The sequence below is a fragment of the Dendrobates tinctorius genome, unplaced genomic scaffold, assembly GCF_039654945.1.
Source record: "Dendrobates tinctorius isolate UK_male_01 unplaced genomic scaffold, ASM3965494v1 ptg000154l, whole genome shotgun sequence".
In the NCBI taxonomy this organism is placed as follows: Eukaryota; Metazoa; Chordata; class Amphibia; order Anura; family Dendrobatidae; genus Dendrobates; species Dendrobates tinctorius.
In genome coordinates this window covers 19,633,930-19,661,839 of record NW_027361821.1, presented here as the reverse complement: position 1 = coordinate 19,661,839, position 27,910 = coordinate 19,633,930, and the positions used below count along the sequence as shown (strand labels likewise).

Genomic DNA, 27,910 nt, shown 5'->3' with positions numbered 1-27,910 from the left:
TTCCACCAATATGCCCAAGTCTTTTCAGTGAGTTTTACTTGGTACAATACCTGTGCATTTTATTTCCTTTGCATGTGCAGGACCTTAAATTTGTTAATCTTCAATTACCATTTCTCTGCCCAAGCCTCCAGCTTCCTTCAATCCCTTTGAAATAATAAATTACCTTCCCCTGTGTGCATTACTTTGCAGAGTTTAGTATCCTTTACAAATATTGATATTCTACTCTGTATGCCCTCTACAAGATTGTTCATAAATATTAGAGGGCCCAATACTGACCCCCTGTATTTCCCCGCAGTTTTCCTTCTCCACATGGTCTGCGTTTATAACTGAAGCCAGGATTACATGCTATGATTGTTAAAATCCATCTTCCTTTTCCACCACACTTTGCTTTTAAGTAAAAAAAAAAAAAAAGTGATGATAAAAGCATTTCAAATTAAGTTCGATAATTTCTACACTATGGCTAGTTGCAGTGAATATTTATCATTTGTGTATATCCCGCTAGGTAACAGATTAACAGTCCAACTTTATGAAGTACATTCATGGTTTTGTTTTTCCCCCATCAAATGTTATGGGTCATCTGTGCCCTTGGAGACTGTCTCTAATCTTCCTTCTCTCTTTTTCAGTCTCCAGTCTTACGTGATCAGCTTTGTCGTTCCTAATCAGAAGAAGCTGACCAGTTTAGCACTACAGCATGGGATTGAAGGAGCATGGGAGGAAATCTGTAACAATCCTACAATGGAGGCAGAGGTGTTAAAGGAGATTAAGGAGGTAGCATCCTCAAGTAAGTGATATCTTGTTTTTTCTGTCTTGTAATATCTTTAGCTGGTTATGTTCTGCCCTGGGCGCTGCGCCTTTCTGTAACCATACCACATCACAGCCATGATGACATGAAATTTGGCTTCACTACTGTACCTATGGCTGTAAACTCCTTACTAGCAGCTGCAGCCAGAGATGGTCACCAGTAGGATTATATTAGGAGTCTACCTAAACGTGCGGCATGAAATATAGCCGCCATTCACTTCACATCCAATTCCTCTGTCTGTTGCTTGGGGTGTTAGGAGGGCTTGGTTGGGAAGAATATATTTTGAAAGCCTCTAAATTTGCACAATTTGCCATAGTCTGACTCGGTTAACTTGTTTTTGATGTGTGCCCCCCCCCCCATACTCCCCATCTACCTCTCAACACATGCCCCAGAAAAGTGCTTCACACATTAACTCCAATTCATCAAACAATTGATCATAATTGACACCACACAGTAGAGTATAATACGACAGAAATGTGCTCCTGTTGCACACATCTGCTGAAAGATGAAGTGCATGCATTAAAGTTGCCTTCACACTGCGTTGTATGTCGGGGCATACGTGCAAACCGGGGGCCAGACGCATGTGCTGATAGGGCCATAGGCTGTGATGGTCACGGTCAAGCGAACGTGCTCTCTGCGTGCACTTTTTTCGGGAGTGGTCATTTTGACTTCATCTGAGTTGTCCGCCTCCTGTAGGTGTACACATGCGAAAGAGCGCACAGAGGGCATGTTTGCTCTCCCGTCCCCATTAGTCTATAGTACCGTCAGCACATGTGTCCGGACCCTGTTTTGCGGGGCATTTAGGCTGTATATCCCAACGGGAACACAGCACCAAGTAAAAGCACCATTAATGAATGCATTGCATCTTACTCCAGCTCAGCCTTCAAGACCGGCATGCTAAACACTAAACTTGATGGTTGGAGTCCTAATTGTCCATACATTCAGTGCAGAAGACATATATATTTTAATATCTCTAGGCCAGAAAGCATTGCCATATTCTATCTATTTTTTGTTTAGTTTTTTCCCCCATTGTATAGGAAAAGTCTTTTAGCCTTCCTCTGCAGAGGGACATACTAAACTTTTTTTTTTTTTACAATAGGTTTATGGCTCACACGTTTTTGTCTATAAAGTGGCATATGTCAGTTATATGGGAAATATTCCTGATGTATTCCTCACTTAGATAACGAGGTGTGAACACAGCCTTAATCACATCACACCATGTGTTAAGTGCAGAGCAAGGCTCTGCTGCCATCTAGTGGTAAAGCTAGTCGTTTAAAGTAATTTTCAAGTACAAAAGTGGAATGTGTAAGATTCTGTCTGTTGCATCTGTTTAGTCTGTATATATTATGTATGAAAAATGTTTTTTTGGTGTTTTTTTTTTTTTTTTCTTTCTAATATTGAGAATCTGTCAGTAGGATCAACCCTCCTAAGCTGCCTATATAGGCAGGTAGGGCAAAGGAAGCTGAATAAATGATACCTTGATATCTGTGATCTGATATCTTATTCCAGAGAATTCCACATTTTTCTTATATGCAGATGACCTCTTCCAAGCTCTGGGGAGGACTCTGCCTGTAAGATGACTCTGCCTCCATAGATTATTTTACATGAAGGGGTGTTAAGGCCCCGTTACACATAACGATGTCCCAGCGATCCCACCAGCGATCCGACTTGGATGGGATCGCTGGGACATCGTTAGGCTGATCGCTGCTGAGCTGTCACATACAGCCCCTCCAGCGATCAGCACCAGCGAGCAAGCTGGTTTCTAATGTAAACATCGGGTATCTAGGAGCTGCGGCTCTTGGATACCTGCTGTTTACCTTGGAAACCGGCATACACGCTGGTTTGCAAGGTAAACATCGGGTATCTAAGAGCTGCGCAGCTCCTGGATACCCGATGTTTACATTAGAATCCAGCATCGCTGGTCTCTCGGTCACACGCAGCGATGCGCGCTGGCCAGCGGGAGACCAGTGATGGGGAAAAACGATACCCAGCAGGGGGGCCGGTCGCTGATCCCCATCACACATAGCGGTGTCGCTGGCGAGATCGCTGTGGCGTCACAAAATCAGCGATCTCACTAGCGAGATCGCTGTGTGTGACTGGGCCTTTACCAGTGTGACAAGTAACTAACACTGAACAGGACAAATAAAATTTGTCGTCTTCCAAACACTTTTTGTGGCTCTCTGAGCTCTGCTGTATTGTAACAATATTGCAGCCCTGTCTGCCTGTGAGCTGGAAGCTGAGAGGAACCTTCAGCTGTGTCAGGTATAACCACACACAGCTCTGCAGTGAGAGCAGCCATTACATGTCTCACATTGGTAACTCTTCCTTTATGTAAAACAACTCTGCCTCCAGAGCTTATCTCCAGGCACCATACGCCACGGAGCCTGAATAACGTAATGTCTTCCATTATAAAATTTATTACATTTTTGAGCTGAAGCAGATTAGTTTCTCATCTCAGACCTGTTCTTTGTCTTATTTGTGCAGTGAAATTGGAACGATTTGAAATTCCCATTAAAGTACGGCTCAGCCCGGACCCCTGGACTCCGGAAACGGGACTTGTTACAGATGCCTTCAAGCTGAAAAGAAAAGAACTAAAGAACCACTATTTAAACGACATTGAGCGCATGTATGGAGGAAAGTAGGACCGTAGTAACATTTGGACTTACCGTTTTGGATTGCTGTATTTCTTCTTTTTTTTTTTTTTTTTTTTTTTTTTCCCTCATCAGACTAAGGGACGCCTTTCTACAGAATGGACAATGGTTGTATCTTTGGGATATGTTATGACTATGCATGTTTGTGCAGTTACAATTGAAGAAACATGTAAATATATATATATATATATATATATATATATATATATATATATATATATATATATATATTTATTATTATATTTTTTTTTTTTTTTTTTTTTTTTCTTTAGTTGCACACAAATATAAAAAACACTGATGCACATGAATCCAGAAAGGATATTTATTAGAACAAAGTGTACATACATACAGCACCACTTTTACATTGTGAGCTCATAACTTATGGGAAAGGCATCCTTGTTTCTGTATTTGTTGGAAGAATTGCTGTATCTAGTGTAGGTAGTTGGTATAGTCTTTGTTCCCTTCTGTTTAGACATTAAGTGGAAACCCTGAAAATAAAGTTAGTATAATACATAAGTAATGACAAATTATAGACACACTGCTCCAAACACACCACATGATCTCATGTTAACAAGATGCCTTTAAAGGGAATCTGTCACCCCATTTTCGGCCTATAAGCTGCGGCTACCACCATCAAGGGCTTATCTACAGCATTCTGTAATGTTGTAGATAAGCCCCCGATGTAACCTGAAAGATAAGAAAAAGTTAGATTATACTCACGGGGGGCGGGTTCGGTGGGTGTCGCGGTCCGGTTCCTCTCATCTTCATGCGATGATGTCCTCCTCCTTACTTCTGCTGCGGCTCCTGAGCAGGCGCACTGCTCTGCCCTATTGAGTGCAGAGTAAAGTACTGCAGTGCGCAGGCGCCGGGAAAGGTCAGAGAGGTCCGGCGCCTGCCCTCTGCAGTACTTTACTGTGCCCTCAACAGGGCAAATCAGAGTGCCTGCGCAGGAGCCGCAGCAGAGGGAGGACGTTATCTCTAGAAGATGGGAGGCCCCGGACCGGACTGCGACACCCATCGGACCGGACCAGATCCCCAGGTGAGTATAATCTAACATATTTTTTTTTCTCTTTCAGGTTACATCGGGGCTTATCTATAGCATTACAGAATGCTGTAGATAAGCCCCTGATGGCGGTGGCCGCATCTTATAGGCCAAAAATGAGGTGACAGATTCCCTTTAATGGAGGGAAGGAAAAACCCTTCACTGTAATCCAGACCACTAAAATAGAAGTTGTCCCTTCGGCTGTGTTTGGAGAACGGGCCAGAACAAGACTGACCAAGATGTTGTAATCTAGGTTGTTTGTCTAACAACTTGTCAGGAAAAAAAATTGCCCAAAATAACCATTCAGTACTACCTATTATGCCATGTTCCATATTTTACATCCGTATTTGTCAGCCAAAACCAGGAGTGCTCGAGAAATTGACAAGTGGTGACGGGTTTCTATTAGACTTTTCCCCTAGTTTTGGCTCATTTACTGATTTAAAATACTGACCAAATACTGAAGGTGTGACTGTAGCCTTAAAGGGAATCTGTCACCCCTTTTTAGAGATCATATAATATCATTCAATTGTGTGTCACATAAGGATTCTCTTAGTACTTTTGCTTCCCCCTGACCCCGCACCTTTTATGCATAATACCTTTTTTATATCGGTTCAGATGTATTTATGCATGAAAGGTGCGGGGTCAGGGGGAAGCAAAAGTACTAAGAGAATCCTTATGTGACACACAATTGAATGATATCATTATATGATATCTCAAAAAAGGGGTGATAGATTCCCTTTAAAGTTGCAATGAGTAATGCTACTGGTCTGTGGCCTTTTTTGATTTGGCCACAAATGTGGAAAAAAAAAATTGATCAGTCTGATCATATACAATTTGTCCGTAACTTGCATAGTCTTGTGTGTGTATATAACGGACAGATGGACTTGTATTGTGCAAAAGACAGCCCGTTACAAAACACCTTTGGATGAGAAGTTTATATTGGAGACTCTAGGTTCCTTTCTAATAGCTTGCATTTTGACATATTTGCAACCAAAAACAAATATAAAATTGCAATAAAGAAAGAGGGGGGAAAAAAAAGCATATGTCTTATGCACGCTTCCATCTTTAGTGAGCAAATAACCAGTTAATTTAGACCCAGAGCAATGAACTACACAAATCTTTAACAAGGGGTATATTTGTAGGGGATATGGAGATATCAGGGCTGCCTTGTTTCTGTCCTGTTACTTTGTATCATGTACTTCAATCTATCTGACCTGGGAAGATTACTAGATTAAAACCAAAATATCCCGGAGATAGGAGTGTAAAGTGACTGCTTACGGGTGTTGCGCAAAAATAAAATTGAATCACTAGAATGTTACTTTTCTTTTCGGTATATAGACTGGAAACTCGACGTGTATTATTCATAGAGATAATCCACGGTTATTAGGGGCTGCTGCACTGCTGGCTGTAGGCCAACAATTCTCCCTAGGATTTCTCTTGACTTTATTTTTACACTGTTTCCTATGTATAACTTTGGTTATCTGTATTTTGTGGTTTACATACAAAATACATATTGTAAGCAGGGCTAGGCTAGCTGAGAACCACAATCCCCAGCAGGCTCTGTCGGTGACTGGGTAGGTCGCAGCTAGACTTGTTCTGGAAAAGTAACAACTCTTGATTCAATTTACCTTGCACTTTTTCTTACAATGAATTGTCAGTGGTAGTGAATTGCTTTGTACAGTTGTCAGCTAGCCGCAGAACATGGACCTTTTTTTAAGATCTCAAACTATTTATTAGGAAGAGTCTATTTTAAAGCTTATTTAATCTGCTGTGTATATGACGACCACAAGTCAGTCTTGTATTGTCACTGTATGAAAATATGGGGTTGTAGAAACTTTTTATTTTTTTGTATACCTTAGTTTTTGGGAAACTTGCATATGTTTGCTGTCTTCTATAGCCAGTATTTTTAGCTGGAATATTTTTGGCTGGATTTCATTTTAAAGCCATGGGGCAAGTTTGACAATTTTTGGGGCATTTGGGACATATAGTTGTAGAATCCCAGAACCAGCTGCACAGATGACTAGCCTTGGAAATGGTTGAGTAGCAGTAAGCGAAACGTGTTTGCCACATCTTGTGATAAAATCTACCAGCAGTCGTACAGTAGATACTATGAAGCCTGGTGACCATTATACAGGGATTGTGAACAAAATCGACTAGTCTGTTAGAAAGTGTAAAAAAAAAAAAAAAATCTATAGACATACCTTTTCTTTCCTAGCAAATAGTCTTTCCACTAAAACTAGTCTTAAAATTGACCACCAAGCTGCCTTTTCCATTCTGTGGTCACTTGGAGCACCAGGAACCAAAGCAATCTGTCTCTCAGATTTCTCATGGTTTTAGCCCAATCAACATAAGAAGACGACATTGACGAAGCATGTAGGCCTGGCGGCACTTAGAGCAATTGACTGCTTCCATGGGATGTAGGGAACTTGTGCTTTCCTTGAAAAACAGCCATACAATATTCTGATGAGGGAACTGTATTTGATCACTGCCACAAAAGGGACCACTTTAATCTGTAGGCTTGTATGGTTGTGTACTTTTTTGAACATATCAATATAGTTAAATCTTTTACTATGTGTTAATTTATTGCTGTCACTTTCCAGCTTCAGATGGTTTTTGTAGAACAGCAGTGAGCCAGTCATTAATGCATATATAAGGTCTGAATGTTTGTTGGTTGATTGTTCTTTTTTTGACAGATCTATAGATGTACTTTTTTTTGTATGAACTAATTTATAAGAGAAATTCCTTTTGCGTGTCTTCATTGTATAGCCTGTATTCTATGCTGTCTCAGGATTATTACCTCCATTGAGGACAGTTGAGATCATACGGTTTTAAAGCAAGGATGAATAAAGTGATACCTTTTGGTTACCAAGTGTAAATGTGTGTTGTCTTTGAATTATCTTATGCTGATTGTTACTATGGAGATGCACAAAAGCTTTTGATGGTTGTCAGCAGATCTACAGTGATCTCTCATGGCTCGCCCATACACGTGAGCTCTTGTCTCATCTGAACATTCATGTGTTTTCAAAGGATTGCCAATTAAATCAATATCTGTCAGAGGGGCATTTTTTTGTGCTGGTTTTTGGAGCAGATACATTTTTAAAGGCTTAAAAGACCCTTCATATGTACATAATACAGACTGGATAACCCACCGTTCAGAGCAACATTGAGCTGGGAGAGATGGTCATGGGTCACATCAAAGTGAAGGCAACTTTAAAAACTTTTTTTTTTTTTGAAGGTTGTCCCCTTAAAAAGTAATTATTTCTCTTGACTGCCACCTTAACAACTAATCACCTCTGAGAATACCCTTCAACCTCAGCAAGAAATAATGCCCTCGCAGATGTTAATACAGTTGAGTGACAATTTCTTGAGCCGCAAGTCACGTGTGGCCCAAGAGCAGTGGTTGGGGACCACTAATGCAACCTAGTGACTGCTAATAAGTCATGGAGCTACACTTTCTAGTATCTAAGAAAAAAATGCCTAAAATCAACAATATTTTGGCTTACATATTTTTTCAGAACAGATGTTTTACTTCTTAGAAACATTTATATACTCCTGTGAAAGTCATGTGTTACAAATCTGGGGCTTTCCTGCAGAATACCAACGCGCTCGAATCTGAGTAGGAGCCTTCTCCTGGTATTCTTGTAATACCATCACAACAAGTAATCTGGACACTTTCATCTGGAACAGACTGAAAGGAGAATGGTGCATCCAAGATGTTTGTTTCCTGAAATCGAAGCGTGCGCTACACTAGAAAGCAGCAGGACACACACACCAGCTACCTTGTAATCATTTTCTTTTTCTGGTGACTTTCTCCTTCCCCTGGTGACTTTCTCCTTCCCCCATGACTGCACCACAGAGAGAGGGGATCCGTCCTTCAGGGACAGGAAACCTACAGAATAAAAGGGCGATACCTCTCCCTCGCAACAGTTGGTTTCGTGTCCCTGACGGGATACATTCAGTATGTTGTACCTGAAGAAAAGACAAGAGATGGTGTCCAGGTCTGGCCAGATAGGTACAGGCAGTAGGGATCCCCTGCCATAGCTGGTGCGGTGTCCTGAGGCTGTCACCGCTGGGACCTTTTTAGGGTGGGTGGGTGGGGGAGCGTAGCTTCCGCACCATATTTCCAGTGTTGAGCTTCCGGATGTCCGGTCTGCGCATGCGCAGGAGTCACCCCTGATGACGCGGCCGGCGGGTCACATGACCGAAGGAGGAACTTCCGGTATTGGAACCAGAAGAGGCACAGGGGACACTCTGAGTGGCTTTTCATTTAAAAAGGGAGAGGGGTGAGACACACTCCCTGCAGCATAGGTGGTCCCCTGTAGCAATGGGAAACGCAAGATGAACTGCCACAGCAGCAGGAAGAAGGAAGGAGATGCAACAGCGGGATTCTTCAGCCAGGCGGAGTGGACATTCAAGAAGCCATTCTACCCAACAGAGCAGGAGCTCAAGCACGGTGGACAAGTCTCCATCCTCAAAAGTCCAATCAGTGGACCCTATTTCTCCTTCAAAACTGGTACCCGTGGATATGTATGATTGGTGAGCTTCGTGAAAGATCATTTTAATTGGGGGTCCCCTTTCTCTTTCGTTTATTCAGGGAGGAAAAAGCTTGGCTAAAATCACACAGAAGCTGCCCAATGTGTAAGGAAAATTTACCTGTCACCTGGGATAAAAGACTCTGCCATTCATGCATAGAACAGATGCTATGTAAGGAGATCCAAATTTCGCCTCCGAATTAAGATCGGTAATCAAAATGGAAGTTGAATGTACCTACAAGGGGGTACTAACAGGTGCCCCGAATCCGAGTCCACTAGTTCTGAGGAGAAAGACTTGGGTTCATCAGACAGTTCCTCATACTCAGAGAAAGAAATGTGGGGGGGGGGGTGCCATTGTTTCCCATTTGAGGAGATAGGTCTGTTTAAAGCAGTGAGATTCATTATGAGAGTAATAGACCCTCGCCCAGAAAAGACAGTGCAGGATGTGATGTTTGGGGGACTGGGACAAAAAAGGCGGAGGTCATTTCCCCTAAATGAAAATATACAGGCCCTAATTAAAAAGGAGTGGGATAAACTGGATATGAAAAACTCCTTTGTCCCTCAAGAGGAAATACTCCTTTGAAGATTTAGCGAATCCTGCTTTGAGCAGGGGGTTGGACCAGATGGCCCAGGAGGTCCCTTCCAACTCTACGATTCTATGATTCTATCTAGTGCTGAAATCCTAGGCTAAAACCCAAAAATTAGATGTAGCAGTAGCAAAGGTTTCCAAGAAACTTGCCCTCCCCTTTTGAGGTCATCTGAGTCTTGAAAGACCTGCTGGACAAAATGACAGATTCCTTCCTTTTAAAGGTGCATGGGAAACATCGGGAGGCAGTTTAAGACCTGCTATAGCAGCAACCTGTACCTCCAGATCCCTAATGATATGGCTAGACCAATAAGGGAAAAATGGCTTTGGGATAGACCAGGGTTCCCCAACTCCAGTCCTCAAGGCCCACCAACAGGTCATGTTTTCAGGATTTCCCTTGTATTGTACAGGTGATGCAATTATCACCTGGGCAATACTAAGGAAATTCTGCAAACATGACCTGTTGGGCCTTGATGACTGGAGTTGGTGAACCCTGGGACAGACTATCCAGGGACAGCATACTAAAATCCATTCCCTTAATGTGGGGAGCTGCGACTTTTCTGGCTGATTTCTCAGCCGACTATGTTTGACTGGTGGCCAAGTCTGCAGCTCTCTAACGCAGCCCGTAGAACATTTTAGCTTAAATGCTGGCCCGAAGACATACAGACTAAATCAAAATTGTTCCATCCCCTATGACGGAAATTTTCTATTTGGAGCAACACTAGATGATATCCTTCACAAAGCGGGGGATAAGGAAAAGGGGTTCCTTAAACTGTCCATCCCTACATTATAGTAGGTCCTTTCGAAGTAAGACATTTTTCTGCAGATGGCCCCCGAGAGTACAAAATAGATGGAGGGTGGGGGGGAATAAAAGTAGAGGGTTTCTCTTCAGGAGTTCCTTTCATGATAAGAAGCTCTCCAAGTGACTGTCTTTCCCAGGTGGAGGGGCAGACTATCCCGCTTCCTTGTGGCCTGGGAAAAGATTTCCATCAGTCCCTGGATACTAAGCCTAATCAAGTCAGGCCTAAGGATAGACTTTTTTGTTTCTACTCACAAATTTTGTAGTAGGTCCTCTCCAGAGGAACCAAGGGCCTTGGAACAAGAGGTGTTTGGATCTAGTGAACAAAACTGTCCTCCAGGAGGTCCCCCCTTCCTCGGGAAAGGATGGAAGGATTCTACTCCCCATTGTTTGTGGTAAACAAATAAGATAGATCCTTCTGGACATTTACAAACTTGATAAAACAAAGTATGTAAGGACTCAGAATTTCAATGTGGAGTCAATAAAATCAGCTATCAGAATATTCTTTCCCGTTTGCTTTGACTGTCCTGGACCTAAGGGACGCATACAATTGCATCCCCATACACAGACTCAAAAGTTCCTCAGGGTGGAGGTCTCCATAGGGGGAGAAATAACATTCTTTCAATACAAAGCTTGTGGTGGAAGCAATGGTGCACCTGAGTGAACAGGACATCTTGATTGTCCCCTTATTTGGACAATTTTTTAGTGAATGGCAACTCAGTCCAACATTACAGAGTGTAACTCGACAGAGTAATGAGCTATTTAGTGAACCTAGGTTGGCTATTGAATTAAAAAAAAAATCAAAGATTGAGCCAAAGAGGTTACAGGAGTTCCTGGGGCTCACGCTAGACTCCCAGAAATAAGAGTGCTGCCTTCCAGAGGACAAAAGGGAAAAGCTTGCGGGTCAGGTATTGAGGGCATCACAATACCCATCCATGACCTTGAGAAAAGTCATGTCCCTGTTAGGTTCCCTAACCTTCTGTTTGCCAGCGGTTCAGTGGACCCAAATACACACTAGGGATCTTCAGTGGGACATCTTCCAAAAAAAAAAATCAGGTCTCTCTAAAAGGTCAATTAGAAAGTCGTATGACTGTCTTCAAAAACTTTTCATTCCCTGGGTTAGTGGAAAGAAATGGGCAATCTGAACAAAGGGGTCCATTGGGTGACAACAGTGTCTCAAATAGTCACCACAGATGCAAGCCCCATGGGGTGGGGAGCTCATCTGGACAACTAAGTTACTCAGAGGGTCTGGATGGGTCAGCAGATGTCTGTTTCCTCGAACCAGAAAGAAATATTAGCAGTCAGTCACGCCGTAATAGAATGCTTAGATGTCCTTCAGGGTCAACACATGCGAGTAATTTCGGACAACCAGGTAGTGGTAGCCTGCATCAAGGTGGAACCAGGTCACGGGCCTTGATGGACATAACATAGATATTCTGATTAGCAGAGAGCAGTCTCTTCTCCCTGACGGTGCTCCACATTCGGGGGATTGAAATCCATAAGGCAGTCTTTCTGAGCCACACTCAGTTGAAACAGGGTGAATAGGTGCTAAGAGTCTATTTTCAGTCAGATTGTGAAAATGTGGGGTCTCCCGGTCATAGATCTCTTCGCCAGCATCAACATGAAGGCAAGACTCATTTTGCTCCATAGATCCCAGCGGGAACCCTCCGGCTCTAGATGCCTTTATGATTCCTTGGAATCAGAGACTGGCCTATGCCTTCCCCCTGGTCATCCTGATCCTAGCCGTTCTAATGAAGACAGGCCTAGAGTAATCCTGTTAGCCCCTTTCTGGCCAAGGAAAACTTGGTTCTCCTGGTTGAGGATGATGTCAATTACCAACCCTTGGGTACTACTGGGAGTTCCAGACCTTCTCTCTCAGGGACCGGTATACCATCCTCAGGCAGCGAATTTACTCTTAACAGCGTGGAATTTGAAAGGATGCTTTTGAGGGACAGAGGTTTTTCCCCAAACTCAGTTTCGACCCTACTTCAGTGTAGGAAAATGGGCACTACCAAAGCCTACGGTAAAATTTGGATAAAATTCCTATCTACCTCGGGGGACAGAATCCAGAATGGGGTTCCAATTATGGCCATACTGGAGTATTTACAAAAGGGGGTTAGAGCAGGGCCTTGCTAATAGCACCTTGAAGGTTCAGATAGCCGCTTTGGGGACCCTGTATAGCTATGTGTTGTGAGTTCATTTTCCCCTCCGTCACTGAGGCCTGGTCAACTCCCTATTCTAGTGAAGGAAGGTAGTGAGCCTGATTATCAGGCACCTGGGACTAATGAAGACGATTGGCTGAGTGGAGTCACTGACTGGATTTAAGGCAGCCTATGCCCTTTCTGCCCTGCGGGTGATTTCTCTGTGGACTCTTTGACACCAGTCTGATTCCTGCTCTCCTAAAGCTAAGTTTTCTGTTTTGCCTTTTTGCATCTAAGATTTGTTTTTGTTTTTCTTGCTTTTTTGATTCTGCCACTCCCTGCTGGAGTGTGCAGTGCTCCTTGAGCTCTGTCTTCTGAATGTACCTGAGTGCTGATTTAGTTTTTGAAGCTTAGTTGCTTCAGGGCCATTTTTATATCAGCGTGTTGGCTTTTGTCTCTGTTAGGGTTTTGGCAGATTGCAGACAGCAGCCTGCCTATCCGTTCCTATCTAGGTAGTTTTTGGGCCCCGTCTTTGCTCAGCCTGTCTTTCTGTCTAAGTGTTTTCATCTTGCTTCACCGTCATTATATGTGGGGGGGGGCTACCTATTGCTTTGGGGTCTGCTCTGGGGCAGTTAGACTTCCCCTTTCCTTCTTTAGGCCTATGTATCTCTCCGGCTGTGATCGAGGGGTCTAGGTCATCGTAGGAACCCCCCACGGCTACTGCTAGTTGTGTTGATAGGTTCAGGGGTCTGCAATCTGATAGTTGCCAACTTCTCTGGTTTTCTGGACTTAGCTAGCATTTCTGTTTTTGCCTCCTACAGTGACTCAATCATAACAGAATCACCCGCCCAACCGCAGATCCTGGGGTACTCAATAGCAGGAAAGAATTGTTTGTATTTTCTTTCCTCTATATCTCTGAGGCCATAGGGGGAATTTTTTTTTTCTCTCAATGGAGATAAAGCAAGTGTCTGATCGTGTGGAGCAGCTCGCTGCTGAAGTGCGAGGAATTTCCGTCTATCTTGCTCGTTCACATGCTGTTGAACCAAAGATCCCCACACCTGATGTATTTTTTTGGGGATCGATCTAAATTTTTGAGTTTCAAAAATAATTGTAAATTATTTTTTGCTTTGAAGCCTAACTCGTCAGGGAGCCCCACGCAGCAGGTTAAAATTGTCATCTCTTTGCTGCGCGGCAATCCCCAGGATTGGGCGTTTTCTTTGAAACCAGATGACCCTATTCTGACTAATGTGAACGCATTTTTTCAAGCCTTGGGGTTGCTGTACGACGAACCTAATGCTATTGATCAGGCTGAAAAGACTGTTAGCATTGAACCAGGGTCGAGAATCTGCAGAGTTGTACTGTCAAAAGTTCCGAAAGTGGGCGGTCCTTACTACCTGGAATGATAGTGCCTTGGCTGCTCTCTTTCGGAAGGGTTTGTCAGAAGCCGTAAAAGATACTATGGTGGGATTTCCTGTTCCCTCTGGTCTGGACGATTCGATGTCTTTAGCCATTCAGGTTGATCGGCGTTTACGTGAACGCAGGATTACACGAGAGGTGTTGGCACCGGTTGAACAGACATCTGAACCTATGCAATGTGATAGTTTTGTCTAAGGCGCAACGTCAGGAATTCAGAAGGCATAATAAGCTGTGTTTTTTCTGTGGAGATGCCTCACATGTTATTTGTTTGTCCTAAACGTGAGAAACGCTTTGCACACACGTTTTCTGTTGGTGGGGTTCAGCCTAAGTTTCTTTTGGCGATTACTCTGATCTGTTCCCTGTCCACATTTTCTGCCAAGGCTTTTGTGGATTCGGGAGCAGCGCTAAACCTAATGGACTTGGATTTCGCTAAACGTTGTGGATTTCTGTTGACACCTCTGCAGACGCCTATCCCTTTGAGGGGGATTGATGCTACCCCTCTGGCTAAAAATAAACCTCAGTTTTGGACCCAGTTGGTCATGCGGGTCGCCCCAGACCACCAAGAAAATTGCAGATTTTTGGTGTTGCATGGTCTGCATGATGCTGTTGTTCTGGGGTTTCCCTGGTTGCAGATTCAAAATCCAGTTTTGGATTGGAAGTCTGTGTCTGTGGTGAGTTGGGGTTGCCGGTGTACCTTTAGTGAGGCTCCGGTTTTTTCCACCTCTCCTCAGTCGCATGAGGTTCCTGACTATTTGGCGGACTACTATGATGTATTTAGTGAGAATGAGTCTGCGTCCTTGCCTCCTCATAGGAGTTATGACTGTGCAATTGAACTAAACCCGGGGTGTAAATTTCCTAAGGGTCGGCTCTTCAATTTATCTGTACCCGAGCACGAGGCTATGCGGTCCTATATTAAGGAGGCGTTGGAGAAGGGTCATATTAGACCATCCTCTTCACCCTTAGGTGCCGGTTTTTTTTTTTGTTTTTTTTTGTGGCCAAGAAGGATGGTTCTTTAAGGCCTTGTATTGATTATTGTGCCCTCAATAAAATTACTATTAAACATCAGTATCCGTTACCCCTGATTTCGGATCTATTCTCTAGAGTCAGAGGTGCTTGCTGGTTTACCAAGCTTGACCTCAGGGGGGCGTATAATCTTATCCGCATTAAGCAGGGGGATGAATGGAAGACGGCGTTTAATACTCCGGAGGGACATTTTGAGTACCTGGTGATGCCTTTTGGGCTCACTAATGCCCCTTCTGTCTTCCAGTGCTTCATGAACGATATTTTCCGAAACTTTGTCGATAAATTTTTGATTATCTATCTGGATGATATTTTGATCTTCTCCAAGGATTGGGATTCTCATGTGGAACATATTCGGACTGTGTTCCGGATCTTGAGAGAGAATTCTCTGTATGTCAAAGGATCAAAATGCCTTTTTGGAGTACAGAGAATTTCTTTTTTGGGATTTATTGTCTCCGTCAACTATTGAAATGGACCCGGCCAAGGTACAGGCCATTTATGATTGGGTTCAGCCCACTTCTTTGAAGGCCCTCCAGAAGTTTTTGGGTTTTGCTAATTTTTATCGGAAATTTATAGCAAAATTTTCTAGTATTGCCAAACCATTGACTGACCTGACCAGGAAGGGTGCGGATGTGTTGAATTGGTCTCCGGAGGCGGTTGCTTCCTTTCAGGAGCTGAAGCGTAGATTTACCTCCGCCCCGGTTCTGCGGCAACCTGATGTCTCACTCCCGTTCCAGGTAGAGGTGGATGCTTCTGAGATTGGTGCAGGAGCGGTGTTGTCCCAAAAGGATCCGGTAACATCTAAAATGAATCCCTGTGCTTTCTTTTCCCGTAAGTTCTCTTCATCTGAACGTAACTATGATGTGGGGAATCGGGAACTGTTGGCCATGAAATGGGCATTTGAGGAGTGGAGACATTGGTTGGAGGGAGCCAAACATCAAGTTGTGGTCCTCACTGACCACAACAATTTGATTTACCTAGAGTCGGCTAAACGCTTGAACCCTAGACAGGCTAGGTGGGCATTGTTTTTTACACGTTTTGATTTTGTGGTCTCTTTCCTTCCTGGAACTAAGAATGTCAAGGCAGATGCCCTCTCTAGGAGTTTCTTTGCTGATTCTCCTGTGGTGACCAAGCCTACCACCATCTTAGGCGAAGGGGTAGTTCTTTCTGCCATCTCGCCCGATTTGAGACTTGCTCTGCAAGAGTTCCAGGAGGACAAGCCTGAGCGTTGCCCCAGTGGAAAGTTGTATGTTCCTGACCAGTGGAAGAAGAGAGTGATGTCTGAAGTTCATTGCTCCGCATTGGCTGGTCATCCAGGTATTTTTGGTACTAGAGATCTGGTGAGTCGCTCTTTTTGGTGGCCCACCTTGTCTCATGATGTCAGGAATTTTGTGCAGTCCTGTGGGACTTGCTCCCGGTCTAAATCTTGTTCTCGCTCTAGTGGGTTGTTGATGCCTTTGCCGGTCCCCAGGAGGCAATGGACCCATATTTCAATGGATTTCATTTCTGATATGCCGGTCTCTCAAAGAATGACTGTTATTTGGGTGATTTGTGATAGGTTCTCTAAGATGGTTCATCTTGTACCACTCCCTAAGTTGCCATCTTCCTCTGAGTTGGTGCCTCTGTTTTTGCAACAGGTGGTTCGCTTGCATGGGATTCCTGAGAACATTGTATCTGACAGAGGAGTTCAATTTGTGTCTAAATTTTGGAGGATGTTCTGTTCCAAGTTGGGAATTCAGTTGTCCTTCTCCTCTGCTTTTCACCCTCAGACCAATGGGCAGACAGAACAAACCAGACCTTGGAGTCGTATTTGAGATGTTTTATTTCCGCTGATCAGGATGATTGGGTTTCATTTTTGCCCTTGGCCGAATTTGCTTTAAATAATAGAGCTAGTTCTGCCACTTTGATGTCACCTTTTTTTTGTAACTTTGGTTTTCACCCTCGATTTTCTTCAGGGCAGGTGGAGCCTTCTGCCTGCCCAGGTGTTGACACTGTGGTGGAGAGAATGCACCAGATCTGGGACCAAGTGGTGGATAAGTTATCTCTCTCCCAGGAAAAGGCCCAGCGGTTTTCCAATCGACATAGGACCATTGGTCCCCAGTTTAAGATTGGTGATATGGTGCGGTTATCATCAAAAAATATTGCTATGAAGGTGGCTTCTCCTAAGTTTAAGCCTAGATTTATTGGACCTTACAAGATTTTGGAGATTATTAATCCGGTCTCTTTTCGTTTGGCTCTTCCTGTCACATTTAAGATCCATAATGTGTTCCATAAGTCCTTGTTGAAGAGGTTTGTTGAGCCAGTTGTGCCTGAGGTGGCACCTCCGGACCCTGTATTGGTTGAAAGTAACTTGGAATATGAGGTAGAGAAAATTCTGGATTCCCGTCTGGCTAGACGGAGACTCCAGTATTTGGTTAAGTGGAAGGGTTATGGTCAGGAGGATAATTCCTGGGTCTCTGCCTCTGATATTCATGCCAAAAGATTGGTGCGTGCCTTTCATCGGGCTCACCCTGATCGCCCTGGTAGCGTTGTTGAGGGTTCGGTGACCCCTCCTCAAGGGGGGGTACTGTTGTGAGTTCATTTTCCCCTCCGTCACTGAGGCCTGGTCAACTCCCTATTCTAGTGAAGGAAGGTAGTGAGCCTGATTATCAGGCACCTGGGACTAATGAAGACGATTGGCTGAGTGGAGTCACTGACTGGATTTAAGGCAGCCTACGCCCTTTCTGCCCTGCGGGTGATTTCTCTGTGGACTCTTTGACACCAGTCTGATTCCTGCTCTCCTAAAGCTAAGTTTTCTGTTTTGCCTTTTTGCATCTAAGATTTGTTTTTGTTTTTCTTGCTTTTTGGATTCTGCCACTCCCTGCTGGAGTGTGCAGTGCTCCTTGAGCTCTGTCTTCTGAATGTACCTGAGTGCTGATTTAGTTTTTGAAGCTTAGTTGCTTCAGGGCCATTTTTATATCAGCGTGTTGGCTTTTGTCTCTGTTAGGGTTTTGGCAGATTGCAGACAGCAGCCTTCCTATCCGTTCCTATCTAGGTAGTTTTTGGGCCCCGTCTTTGCTCAGCCTGTCTTTCTGTCTGTTTTCATCTTGCTTCACCGTCATATGTGGGGGGCTGCCTATTGCTTTGGGGTCTGCTCTGGGGCAGTTAGATTTCCCCTTTCCTTCTTTAGGCCTATGTATCTCTCCGGCTGTGATCGAGGGGTCTAGGTCATCGTAGGAACCCCCACCTGTTTAGTCTGTGCAGCTGGGATTTATAAATGGATGCTACAAACACGGTATGTTACACACGCATGTATATGCACATATGCTCATTCATGTATATGGAGCATTGATATATACTGTATGTATACACAGAACACATACACATATGGATCAATATTCCAGACTCCATTGCATGCTCTAGATCCTTGCTGCATCTCCTATGTGCCTCCAGTCTTATGGTTGTCAATTCTTGATTCATGTATTGTCTCCTTTCAACATACGGTAGTCACCCAGTTTAAAAGGGCCTTTTCCAAGAGCGCAATATCTGGCGGTTTTTTAAAAAATTTTATATTCCCCAATTGCACAACAAATTTTGGGGTCCATTTTCTCCTATTGCTCTTGTGAAAATAAAGTTTGGATTTAAAGTACATTTTACTCTTCGCCACGACAGCACCCACTTGGAGAGAGGGATCCGCCCATAGGAACAGGAAACCTACAGAGATAAGAGGGCGGTCCGCCTCTCCCCTCAGTTGGTTTCCTGTTCCTAAGGGGAATCGCAGGATACACTACAGTCTTACCTGGGCCAAGGAACCGCCTGTGCAGTTGCTGCGAAAACGGCAGGGGTTCCGGTCCAGAGGCAGCGACGGGGGAGTGATGGAATCCGGCTCCCTCCTCGGCTGGGATATACTACGAGCCAGAAACACCGGTACCGGGTGGCGCCGACCGGTGTTCTTCTGAAGATAACATGACACCTGCAGGAGATCTATTCCGGTCCATGTGGGGGCGCAGGAACCGGAGAAAACGGCAGCCTCCGGCGTTCCTGAGGGGCTTCAGCGTCCAGGAGAACGCTCATACAGCGCGGCAGGAAGTGGTAAGGAGGAGCTTCCGGGTCACCGGAGGCTCCTCGGCTCACAGCGCATGCGCGGCTGGGCGGCACCACAGACGTAGGCGCTCCCCGCCCCCTCCAGAGAGGAGGAAAAAAAATAAATAAAATAATGATGATGATTTTACTAGCTGAGCGGCGGCTAGAGGAGCGCTGAAGCGCATACTAATAAGCCGCAGGTAGACGCACCTGGAGGGGGAGGTACCATGTATGAAGGGGCTTACAAAAGGCCGGGGGCAAGAGTATATGGCGTGCAATCATGTCTTCACCAAGGCAGGACACGCATCCCCAGGCAGGCGATGCAGCAGCAGCCAAGGACCACGCAAGACGAGGTTCCTCAGATCGTAGCCACAGAAGCCACGCTAACAAGCCTCCTTCTCAGCCTCCTGAGCCGGTACCTACAGCTTCTCTGGGTGAGTGGACGTCACTCTGCCTATCAAGCTGATGATATGTCTGTCTGTCTGTCTGTCTCTCTCTCTCTCTCTCTCTCTCTCTCTCTCTGTCTCTCTCTCTCTCTCTCTCTGTGTCTCTCTCTCTCTCTCTCTCGATCTCCCTCTCTCCTCCGTCATAATGTCTCCATCTCAGACTAAGAGGAAGGAAAAGTCAAAAAATAAAGAATGTGCCCTGTGTACATGTCCGCTACCGGACTCTTACACAAAAAGACTGTGCAAAAGATGCGTTAACGACACGGCGAAACAGGCATCAACATCAGCCGTTGATATAAGGGCCATAATTAGAGAAGAACTACAGGCCTTAAACCAGTCTAGCAGGCCTACTAGTATCGAAACTACTAAGCCATCGGGCCGTAGACACCGATGAGGGCGAAATAGCCTCAGATGATTCCAATGCATCCACATCAGCATCCTCCTCAGAGATGGAGAGCCGTTGCTGTTTTCCTTTAGATAATATGGATAATTTAGTTAAATCAGTAAGGAATACAATGGGATGCACAGACACAAAGGAGCCACAAACGACTCAGGAAATTGTTTGCGGGGCTCACGGATAGGAAAAGGAGAGTTTTTCCGGTCATTCCAGCAATAAAAGCTCTGGTTAAGAAGGAATGGGAGAGACAGGACCAGAGAGGATATCTGCCCTCAACCTCAAAGAGAAGGTACCCCTTTAACGACGAAGACTTGTCGACATGGGGTAAGGTCCCGAAGGTGGATGCAGCAGTGGCCTCCGCCTCAAAGCAAACGATCCTACCGGTAGAGGACACAGGGGTGCTAAAAGACACTCTTGACCGCAAAGCAGACGCTGCTTTAAAAAGGGCATGGGAGGCGGCTACCGGTACGTTTAAACCGGCAATAGCCAGTACATGCACAGCTCGTTCTATGCTAGTCTGGATCGATCAATTAGACCAGCAGATAGACCAGAAGATCTCCAGAGACAAGCTACGTGCCGCCATACCACTAATCCGTGGCGCAGCAGCATATATAGCAGATGCCTCTGCGGATTCCTTACGCATGGCAGCCAGAACAGCAGGATTGGCTAATAACGCCAGACGTAGCCTATGGCTTAAAAGCTGGAGAGGTGACACCCAGTCCAAAACAAAGCTGTGTACCATTCCTTGCGAGGGTGAGTTCTTATTCGGGAAAGCCTTAGATGAAATCCTTATGAAGGCAAAAGAAAGGAAAAAAGGATTCCCTAACCCTCTTCTCCCATTCTATAGGAGGACGTTTAGGAGAAGACCATTTGGTCGGGGAAGAACAGCAGAAAATCAAAACCGCTGGACCACAAAGGAAGGAAAAGGCAAAGGTGCCATGTTTAGGGGATCCTCCTTCCGCAGGGACAGGAACTGAGGAACCAATCCCTCCAGTAGGAGGAAGGCTAAAAAATTTTCTTCGAGAATGGGAGAAAATTACGGCTAGCCCTTGGGTTCTGGGCATTATTAAAGAAGGGTTAAAGATAAAATTCCATCATGTACCCAGTAATTCATTAATTATAACATCCTTCAGCTCACCGGTCCAACAGCAGGCCCTGGAAGCTGAAATTTGGAACCTACTGAACAAAAAAGTTTTGGTCCAGGTTCCTAAAGGGCAGGAAGGGAGTGGATTTTACTCCCCTCTCTTTCTGATATCTAAACCAGACGGATCATTCCGGACGATAATCAACCTAAAGAAATTAAATTCATTCATAATAAATCATAAATTTAAGATGGAATCCATAAGATCCACGATTAAACTTCTCTTCCCCAATTGTATGATGGCAGGCTTGGATCTGAAGGACGCTTATTATCATATTCCCATCCATTACAGATATCAGAAATACCTCAGAGTGGCGGTCCTCCTCGATGGCAAAATACAACATCTCCAGTTCACAGCCATGCCATTCGGCATTTCCATCGCACCACGAGTATTTACAAAGGTGATGCTGGAAGTGATGGCTTTTTTACGCCAGAAAGATACACTAATAGTACCCTATCTGGATGATTTCTTGATAGTAGGGAATTCAATTCGACAATGTAATGAGCGAGTTGCTGATACAATCTTGTCCCTACAGGCCCTAGGGTGGATAATAAACTTCAAGAAGTCCAGAATCGAGCCGCAGTCTATCCAATCCTTCCTGGGTCTCGAGCTAGACTCCATATACCAAAAGTGTCTGCTGCCACAGGTAAAAATTTCAGCAATTAAAAAGGTTAGGATAGCAATAGATCGACCATACATGTCCTTAAGGGAAGCAATGTCCCTTCTGGGATCCCTCACGGCTTGCATCCCGGCAGTTCGGTGGGCCCAGTTCCACACGAGGAAGCTACAACACCAAATTCTCATAGAGGAATCTCGTGTCCGGGGGAATCTGACAAAGAAAATCACGCTATCCCAGGGAGTCCTAACCTCCCTTGCATGGTGACTAACGGACGATAACCTAGCGGGGGGAGTACCTTGGGTTATAACACCCTCCCGTATAATTATCACGGACGCTAGCCCCACAGGATGGGGAGCCCATATGGGGAATATTTTTGCCCAAGGCCTATGGGATATAGGCGAAGATAATGATTCGTCAAATTTAAAAGAACTGAAAGCAGTCTATCATGCAATTTGTCATTTTCTTCCACAGTTGCAAGGGGAAAACGTAAGAATCCTTTCGGACAACACCACAGTAGTCGCGTATCTGAACAGACAAGGCGGAACTCGATCAGTCATCTTAATGTCTTCTGCAAGAAGGATTTTATCCCTAGCAGAAAAACATTTTTTGTCTCTTTCAGCCCTCCACATAAGGGGAAGAGACAATGTCCAGGCAGATTTTCTAAGCCGCCATACACTGCGACAAGGAGAGTGGTGTCTAGACCGGGGGATATTCACACGCATCGTGTCGCTATGGGGTCTACCCCAAATAGATCTCTTCGCCACCAGAGAAAACAGGCAGGTGCGAAGGTTCTCCTCTCTAAATATAACAGACAATCTGGAAATTCTGGATGCACTCCAGGCCCCGTGGCAATTCAAACTGGCATATGCTTTTCCACCAATTATACTACTACCACAGGTGATCAGGAAGATCAGAGCAGAAGCAGCACGGATAATCTTAATAGCACCATTCTGGCCCAGAAGGCCATGGTTTTCGTGCCTGCAAGCAATGTCAGTGACAGACCCGTGGGTGCTCCCTTCAACCCCAAGGCTCCTCTCTCAGGGGCCATTCTTCCATCCTCAAGTGGACAATCTCCACTTGACGGCCTGGAACTTGAAAGGGAAATGTTGAGATCAAGGGGATTCTCTGAGGGATTAGTCAGTACACTCCTACTAAGTCGGAAAGTGGCAACGACAAAAATTTACACCAGAGTATGGAGAAAATTCCTAGAATCACACACAGGCCCTGATTCTGGAGAAATTCCAATCACAGCGATCCTAGAGTTCCTACAGAGAGGAAAGGAATTAGGCCTATCTGTTAATACACTAAAAGTCCAGGTATTGGCTCTAGGGGCCCTCCTATAGTTATAACGTGGCAGGCAATAGATGGATAGGCAGATTCATCTCGGCCTGTGAACGGAGCGAGCCAATGCACATACCTAGAGTTCCTCCTTGGGACTTAAACCTGGTTCTGGAGGCTCTAACACGTCCTCCCTTTGAACCATTAGACTCAATATCCCTTAAACACCTATCCTTCAAAACGGTACTGCTAGTTGCACTAACCTCAGCCAGAAGAGTTAGCGACATACAAGCACTCTCAATAGAACCTCCTTTTCTGTTGACATTTCAGGATCAGCTAATATTAAAACCAGACCCCTCATACTTGCCAAAGGTAGCAGGGAAGTTTCATAGATCGCAAGAGATCCACCTCCCTTCATTTTTTAGTAACCCTTCTTCTCCAGAGGAAGAAAAGTTCCATACACTAGACGTTAGAAGAACTGTGTTACAATACATCGAGAGGTCTAGCAGCTGGAGGAAGAGTAGGGCTCTGTTTGTTTCCTTCCAGGGCCAAAAGAAGGGATATGAAGTCACAAGAGGTACTCTGTCTCGGTGGATCAGAGACGCGATCAGTCTGGCATATTCCGAGAGCAATGAAAATCCTCCGGAGGGTATCAAAGCACATTCCGCCAGAGCTATGGCTTCCTCTTGGGCAGAAAGGGGAGACGTCGCAATCGAATCTATATGTAAGGCGGCAACCTGGTCTCCACCCTCTACCTTTTATAATCACTATAGGCTTGATTTATCATGCTCATCTGACCTAGCCTTTGGTAGAGCGGTCCTCGGCACGGTGGTCCCTCCCAGGTGAAGGTCTCTGAAAGTCTCTCCAAGTGGGTGCTGTCGTGGCGAAGAGTAAAAAGTCGGATTACTTACCGGTAATGCTCTTTTAATGAGTCCACGACAGCACCCGTTCACTAACCCTCCCTAGAAGTTAACATTATGTATATACACCTTCTTAGTTGTAAAGTTAATAAAATTAGAATATTGGACAATAAAATGGCCTAATAATTGGCGGTCCTCCTGGTACTCTGAAATCCAACTGAGGGGGAGAGGCGGACCGCCCTCTTTTATCTCTGTAGGTTTCCTGTTCCTATGGGCGGATCCCTCTCTCCAAGTGGGTGCTGTCGTGGACTCATTAAAAGAGCATTACCGGTAAGTAATCCGGCTTTTTTTTCCATGACATTCCTCCTGATGGCACCTCCAGGAGGTTGTACTTATCCTTGATAGGGACAGGAACACAGAAGAGGTTAATTAGCCCCTCCCCACCACCACCCTTCAGTGTTTTTCCTGTCCCTATCAGGGACAGTCGCAGGAGAGGAACGTAAGAGTGGTGCAAAGATCAGGAGTACCTGGTGCCCTTGGGTATCAGGGTCCGGTCGAGCGGGAGGCTCCCGGGAGCAGACATCTCTCTCCCTAGGGGACTCTGGGCTGGTGGAGTCCCGATCAGACGGGTAGATTCCACAGCATCGCTGATACCGGTGGAGGTCCCTCAGTGTCCGGTCGAGCTGTGTGCTCCTGATATCTGTCGCATCCCTCCCCAGGGGGCTCTAGGCAGCGGCTGGTGTTGCGGGCTGCCTGCTTCTCAGGCGGGGACTTCCAAGTCACGAGGCACGCTGGTGATGAATTCTGGGGGCATGACCTCAGGAGACCGGGCCCGGACCGAAAAAAGTTACCGGCCGGTGTCTCCTGGACTTGCGACGTGCTTCGTCACCAGAAGGTGCGCCGATGATATCATCCGGGGGTGTGACCAAAATCCCGGGTTTGGTCAGGGAGCACGGCTTCCAGCATTCCGTTTTGGTAAGGGCGTTCCAGGTCAAGACCTGCGGGCGTGTCTTCGGATCCTCGGGAAGACATGGCGCCGACTGCAGGTGCTTCTACGCTGGTTAGTGTGCGTTCCAGACGGGGCATTCGCAGTTCTGCTGAGTACCTGCAACACCAAGATTGACAGTAGCTGGGCACGGAAGGAGGACGGATCAGATATCTTGAAGTCGGGTAAGGCAGAATACACTTAATGATGGACAACTGACAGCACATCTGACTTAGCAAGATGGAAAGTGCTAGCCGCCCTGACGTCCAGTCCTTAGAGCCATCCGTGGACCATGTGAGTAAAGTGTAGTAAGGGTCACTTAGCTGGGCTTTAGATCCAATAGCTACAGGGCCATCTTTCTACATTTGTCTTTTAGGACAAGGAGATGCCTAAGCGGTCCACTTCAACTGCCAAAAAGGCTAACAGATGTCCAGAATGTACCACCAGACTCCCAGAGGGACATGAGAAGTTATACGAAGCATGCATTGCGAAAGTGTTTAAGGACGAGCAGACCTCCTTACTGACCAATGTAAAGACCATGATCAAAGATGAGGTTCAGACTACTGTCAGCGTTGGTGCCGTCCCAATCTCCCTGTCCTAAGAGACCCAGATGGGACATGGATTCCAGTTCAGAGGAAGGAGAAGTATCGGGATATTCTGAGCCATAGGAATAAAGTATTTCCAGGTAATAACCACATAACGGCAATGATACTGGAATAATGGGAATACGTGGGAAAGAAGCTAGTAGTCCCAAGGGAATTTAAGTACCGCCTTCCCTCGATCCGGAAGAGACTAAGGTATGGGAGACCGCACCAAAGATTGACATACCGGTAGCTAGAGTCTCTAAGAAAACAGTCATCCCTTTTGAGGACTCGTCTGGCCTTAAAGATCCGATGGACAAAAGATTGGAAGACCTCCTTAAAGTATGAGTCATCTGCAGCCATCATGAAGGCGAACATAGCGGCCAGATCCAAGAGTCTTTGGGTAGATGAGCTAAAAGCCATGTTAGAGACAGGGGTCCCAGGGGGGAAATCGTTAAGAATGGTAACTGACTTTATGGCAGATGCATCAGCAGAGTCAGTCTGTTTTGCAGTCAGAAATAATGTGCTATCAAACGCAGCAAGGCGGGCTTTGCGGTTAAGATCGTGGACGGGGGGATACCCAGTCAAAGAACAAACTTTGCTCAATACCATTCTCAGGCTTACATGTATTTGGACCAGTTTTAGAGGAGTTGCTTGAGAAAGCATCGGATAAGAAGGGCTTTCCCGAAGAGAAGCCTAGGAAAATGCCGTCCTTTCAGAGGACTCGCTCCCACCCTAGGCAGGACTATAAAGGAAAGGGAAAGTCCGGCAGATGGAGCTACCCCAAGGGTGGCAGTGGTAGATACTCCTTTCGAGACCAGGGGTCGAGACCCAGCAGACAATGACGCCAGGGGTATTGAGGGGAGACTGCAGTGCTTCCTGAAAGGTTGGCAGGGGATCACCCAGAATCCATGGATCCTGCAGACAGTTGCTCAGGGTTACAGGATAGAGTTCACCCTGTTACCTCCCAAAAAATACTGCCTAACACATACCCAGTCTCCAGTGGTCCATCAAAGGCTTCTAAACGATATACAGGAGGCTTACAGAGTTACGAGTCATAGTTCAGGTGCCCCATTCCCAACAATTCTATGGACACTATTCCAGTTTGTTTTCCATTAAAAAGCCAGGAGGGGAATACCCAACAATAAACCTAAAGCCATTAAAATGGTGGGTAACTTACAAGCCGTTCATGATGGAATCTCTCAATCATACCACTGATAAGGAAGGACTCAGTAATGAGCACGCTAGATCTCAAAAGTGCCTATTACCATGTACCCATCCATGCCTCACATCAAAAGTACCTCAGGTTTGCGATAAAAGACCAAGGGAGGATACATCATTTCCAGTTCCGGTGCCTGCCATTCTGTCTCTCCTCTGCTCCCTGAATCTTCACAAAACTCAAAGGGTTTGTCAGAACCAGTCATCTCTACCATGAAAAAAAGGAGGAAACCGGTGACCTCCGCCATATATCTGAAGGTCTGGAGGAAATTCTGCTCACAAAGCACGAGTCCAGTATCCATCACTCAGGGTCCAAACATTCCTCAGATCCTAGATTTCCTTCAGGCAGGCTTCGATTAAGTCTGAGGCCTAGTACGTTAAAGGTAGTTTTCAGCCTTGGGTGCTTTCATGACTATCCACTGGCCGATCATCCCTGGGTGGTAAGATACATTAAAGCTACTCAGCATTTTAATCAAATACGTAGCTCAGTGCCCCCCTGGGATCTCAACTTTGTTATAAACGAACTATGGAAAAATCCGTACGAGCCCCTAGACCAAGCAGACCTTGGGTCTGTAACATTCAAAGCAGTCTTCCTAGTTGCAATAACTTTGGCAAGACGTATAGACGAAATTCAGGCCCTTTCCATAAGAGACCCATACTTAAAGATCCAGGAAGACTGTATCATCTTAAAATTGGATCCTGCTTTTCTTCCCAAGGTAGTTACAGACTTCCACAGAAATCAAGAGATTGTGTTACCCACTTTCTGTGAAAACCATAACAAGGAGAAAGAACTCTCTCTGTTCACTCCTTGGATGTAAAAAGGTCAGTGCTGCAATATTTAAAGCTCACAGAGGGCTAGAGAATGGACTCAAATCTCTTCGTCCATATAGCCGGGAGGAACAAGGGGGAAGAATGCTTCAAAAACTACTCTAGCCAGATGGATAGTCAACCAATAGTGCAGCATATGTCTCGGCGGGGCAGACTCCCCCGGAAACCTCAGGGCTCACTCGCTAAGAGCAATCTCTGCTTCGTGGGCAGAGAGTGCTGGGGCATCCATGGACCAGATATGCAGGGCCCCGACTTGGTCTAATTCAATTTCCTTTTGAAGACATAAGCTGGACATTCTGTCAAATCAACAGACTGCCTTTGGGAGGAAAGTCCTCCAAGCTGTAATCCCCCCCCCCCCCCCCCAATAGGAGTTATTTGGTATTTCACCTGTTAGTGCCATCAGGAGGGACGTCCTGGAAAGTAGGAATTAGTCCTACCGGTAGTGGTGTTTCCAGGAGTCCATCATGACAGCGCCCCTTATATACCCTCCCTTGAATTTCCTGTC

The 27,910-nt window shown here is 45.4% G+C and overlaps 1 protein-coding gene and 1 long non-coding RNA gene across 5 annotated transcripts in view; both read left to right on the top strand.

The window, feature by feature from the left end:
• The window catches only part of ACSL4 (acyl-CoA synthetase long chain family member 4), a 68,294-nt gene extending 64,790 nt beyond the window's left edge, over positions 1-3,504 (top strand). For all 4 annotated transcript variants that reach the window (XM_073547649.1, XM_073547647.1, XM_073547645.1 and 1 more), the window contains exons 15-16: positions 624-781; positions 3,287-3,504. In XM_073547649.1, the coding sequence (XP_073403750.1) occupies positions 624-781; positions 3,287-3,444 (316 nt within the window). In that variant the 3' untranslated portion in view covers positions 3,445-3,504. The remainder of the gene's footprint in view (positions 1-623; positions 782-3,286) is intronic.
• A 194-nt stretch (positions 3,505-3,698) lies between these two features.
• On the top strand, positions 3,699-7,371 carry LOC141050935 (uncharacterized). Its single transcript, XR_012220563.1, has 2 exons — positions 3,699-4,958; positions 5,218-7,371. It is a non-coding gene; the product is annotated as an uncharacterized lncRNA (long non-coding RNA).
• The last annotated feature ends 20,539 nt before the right edge of the window (positions 7,372-27,910 follow it).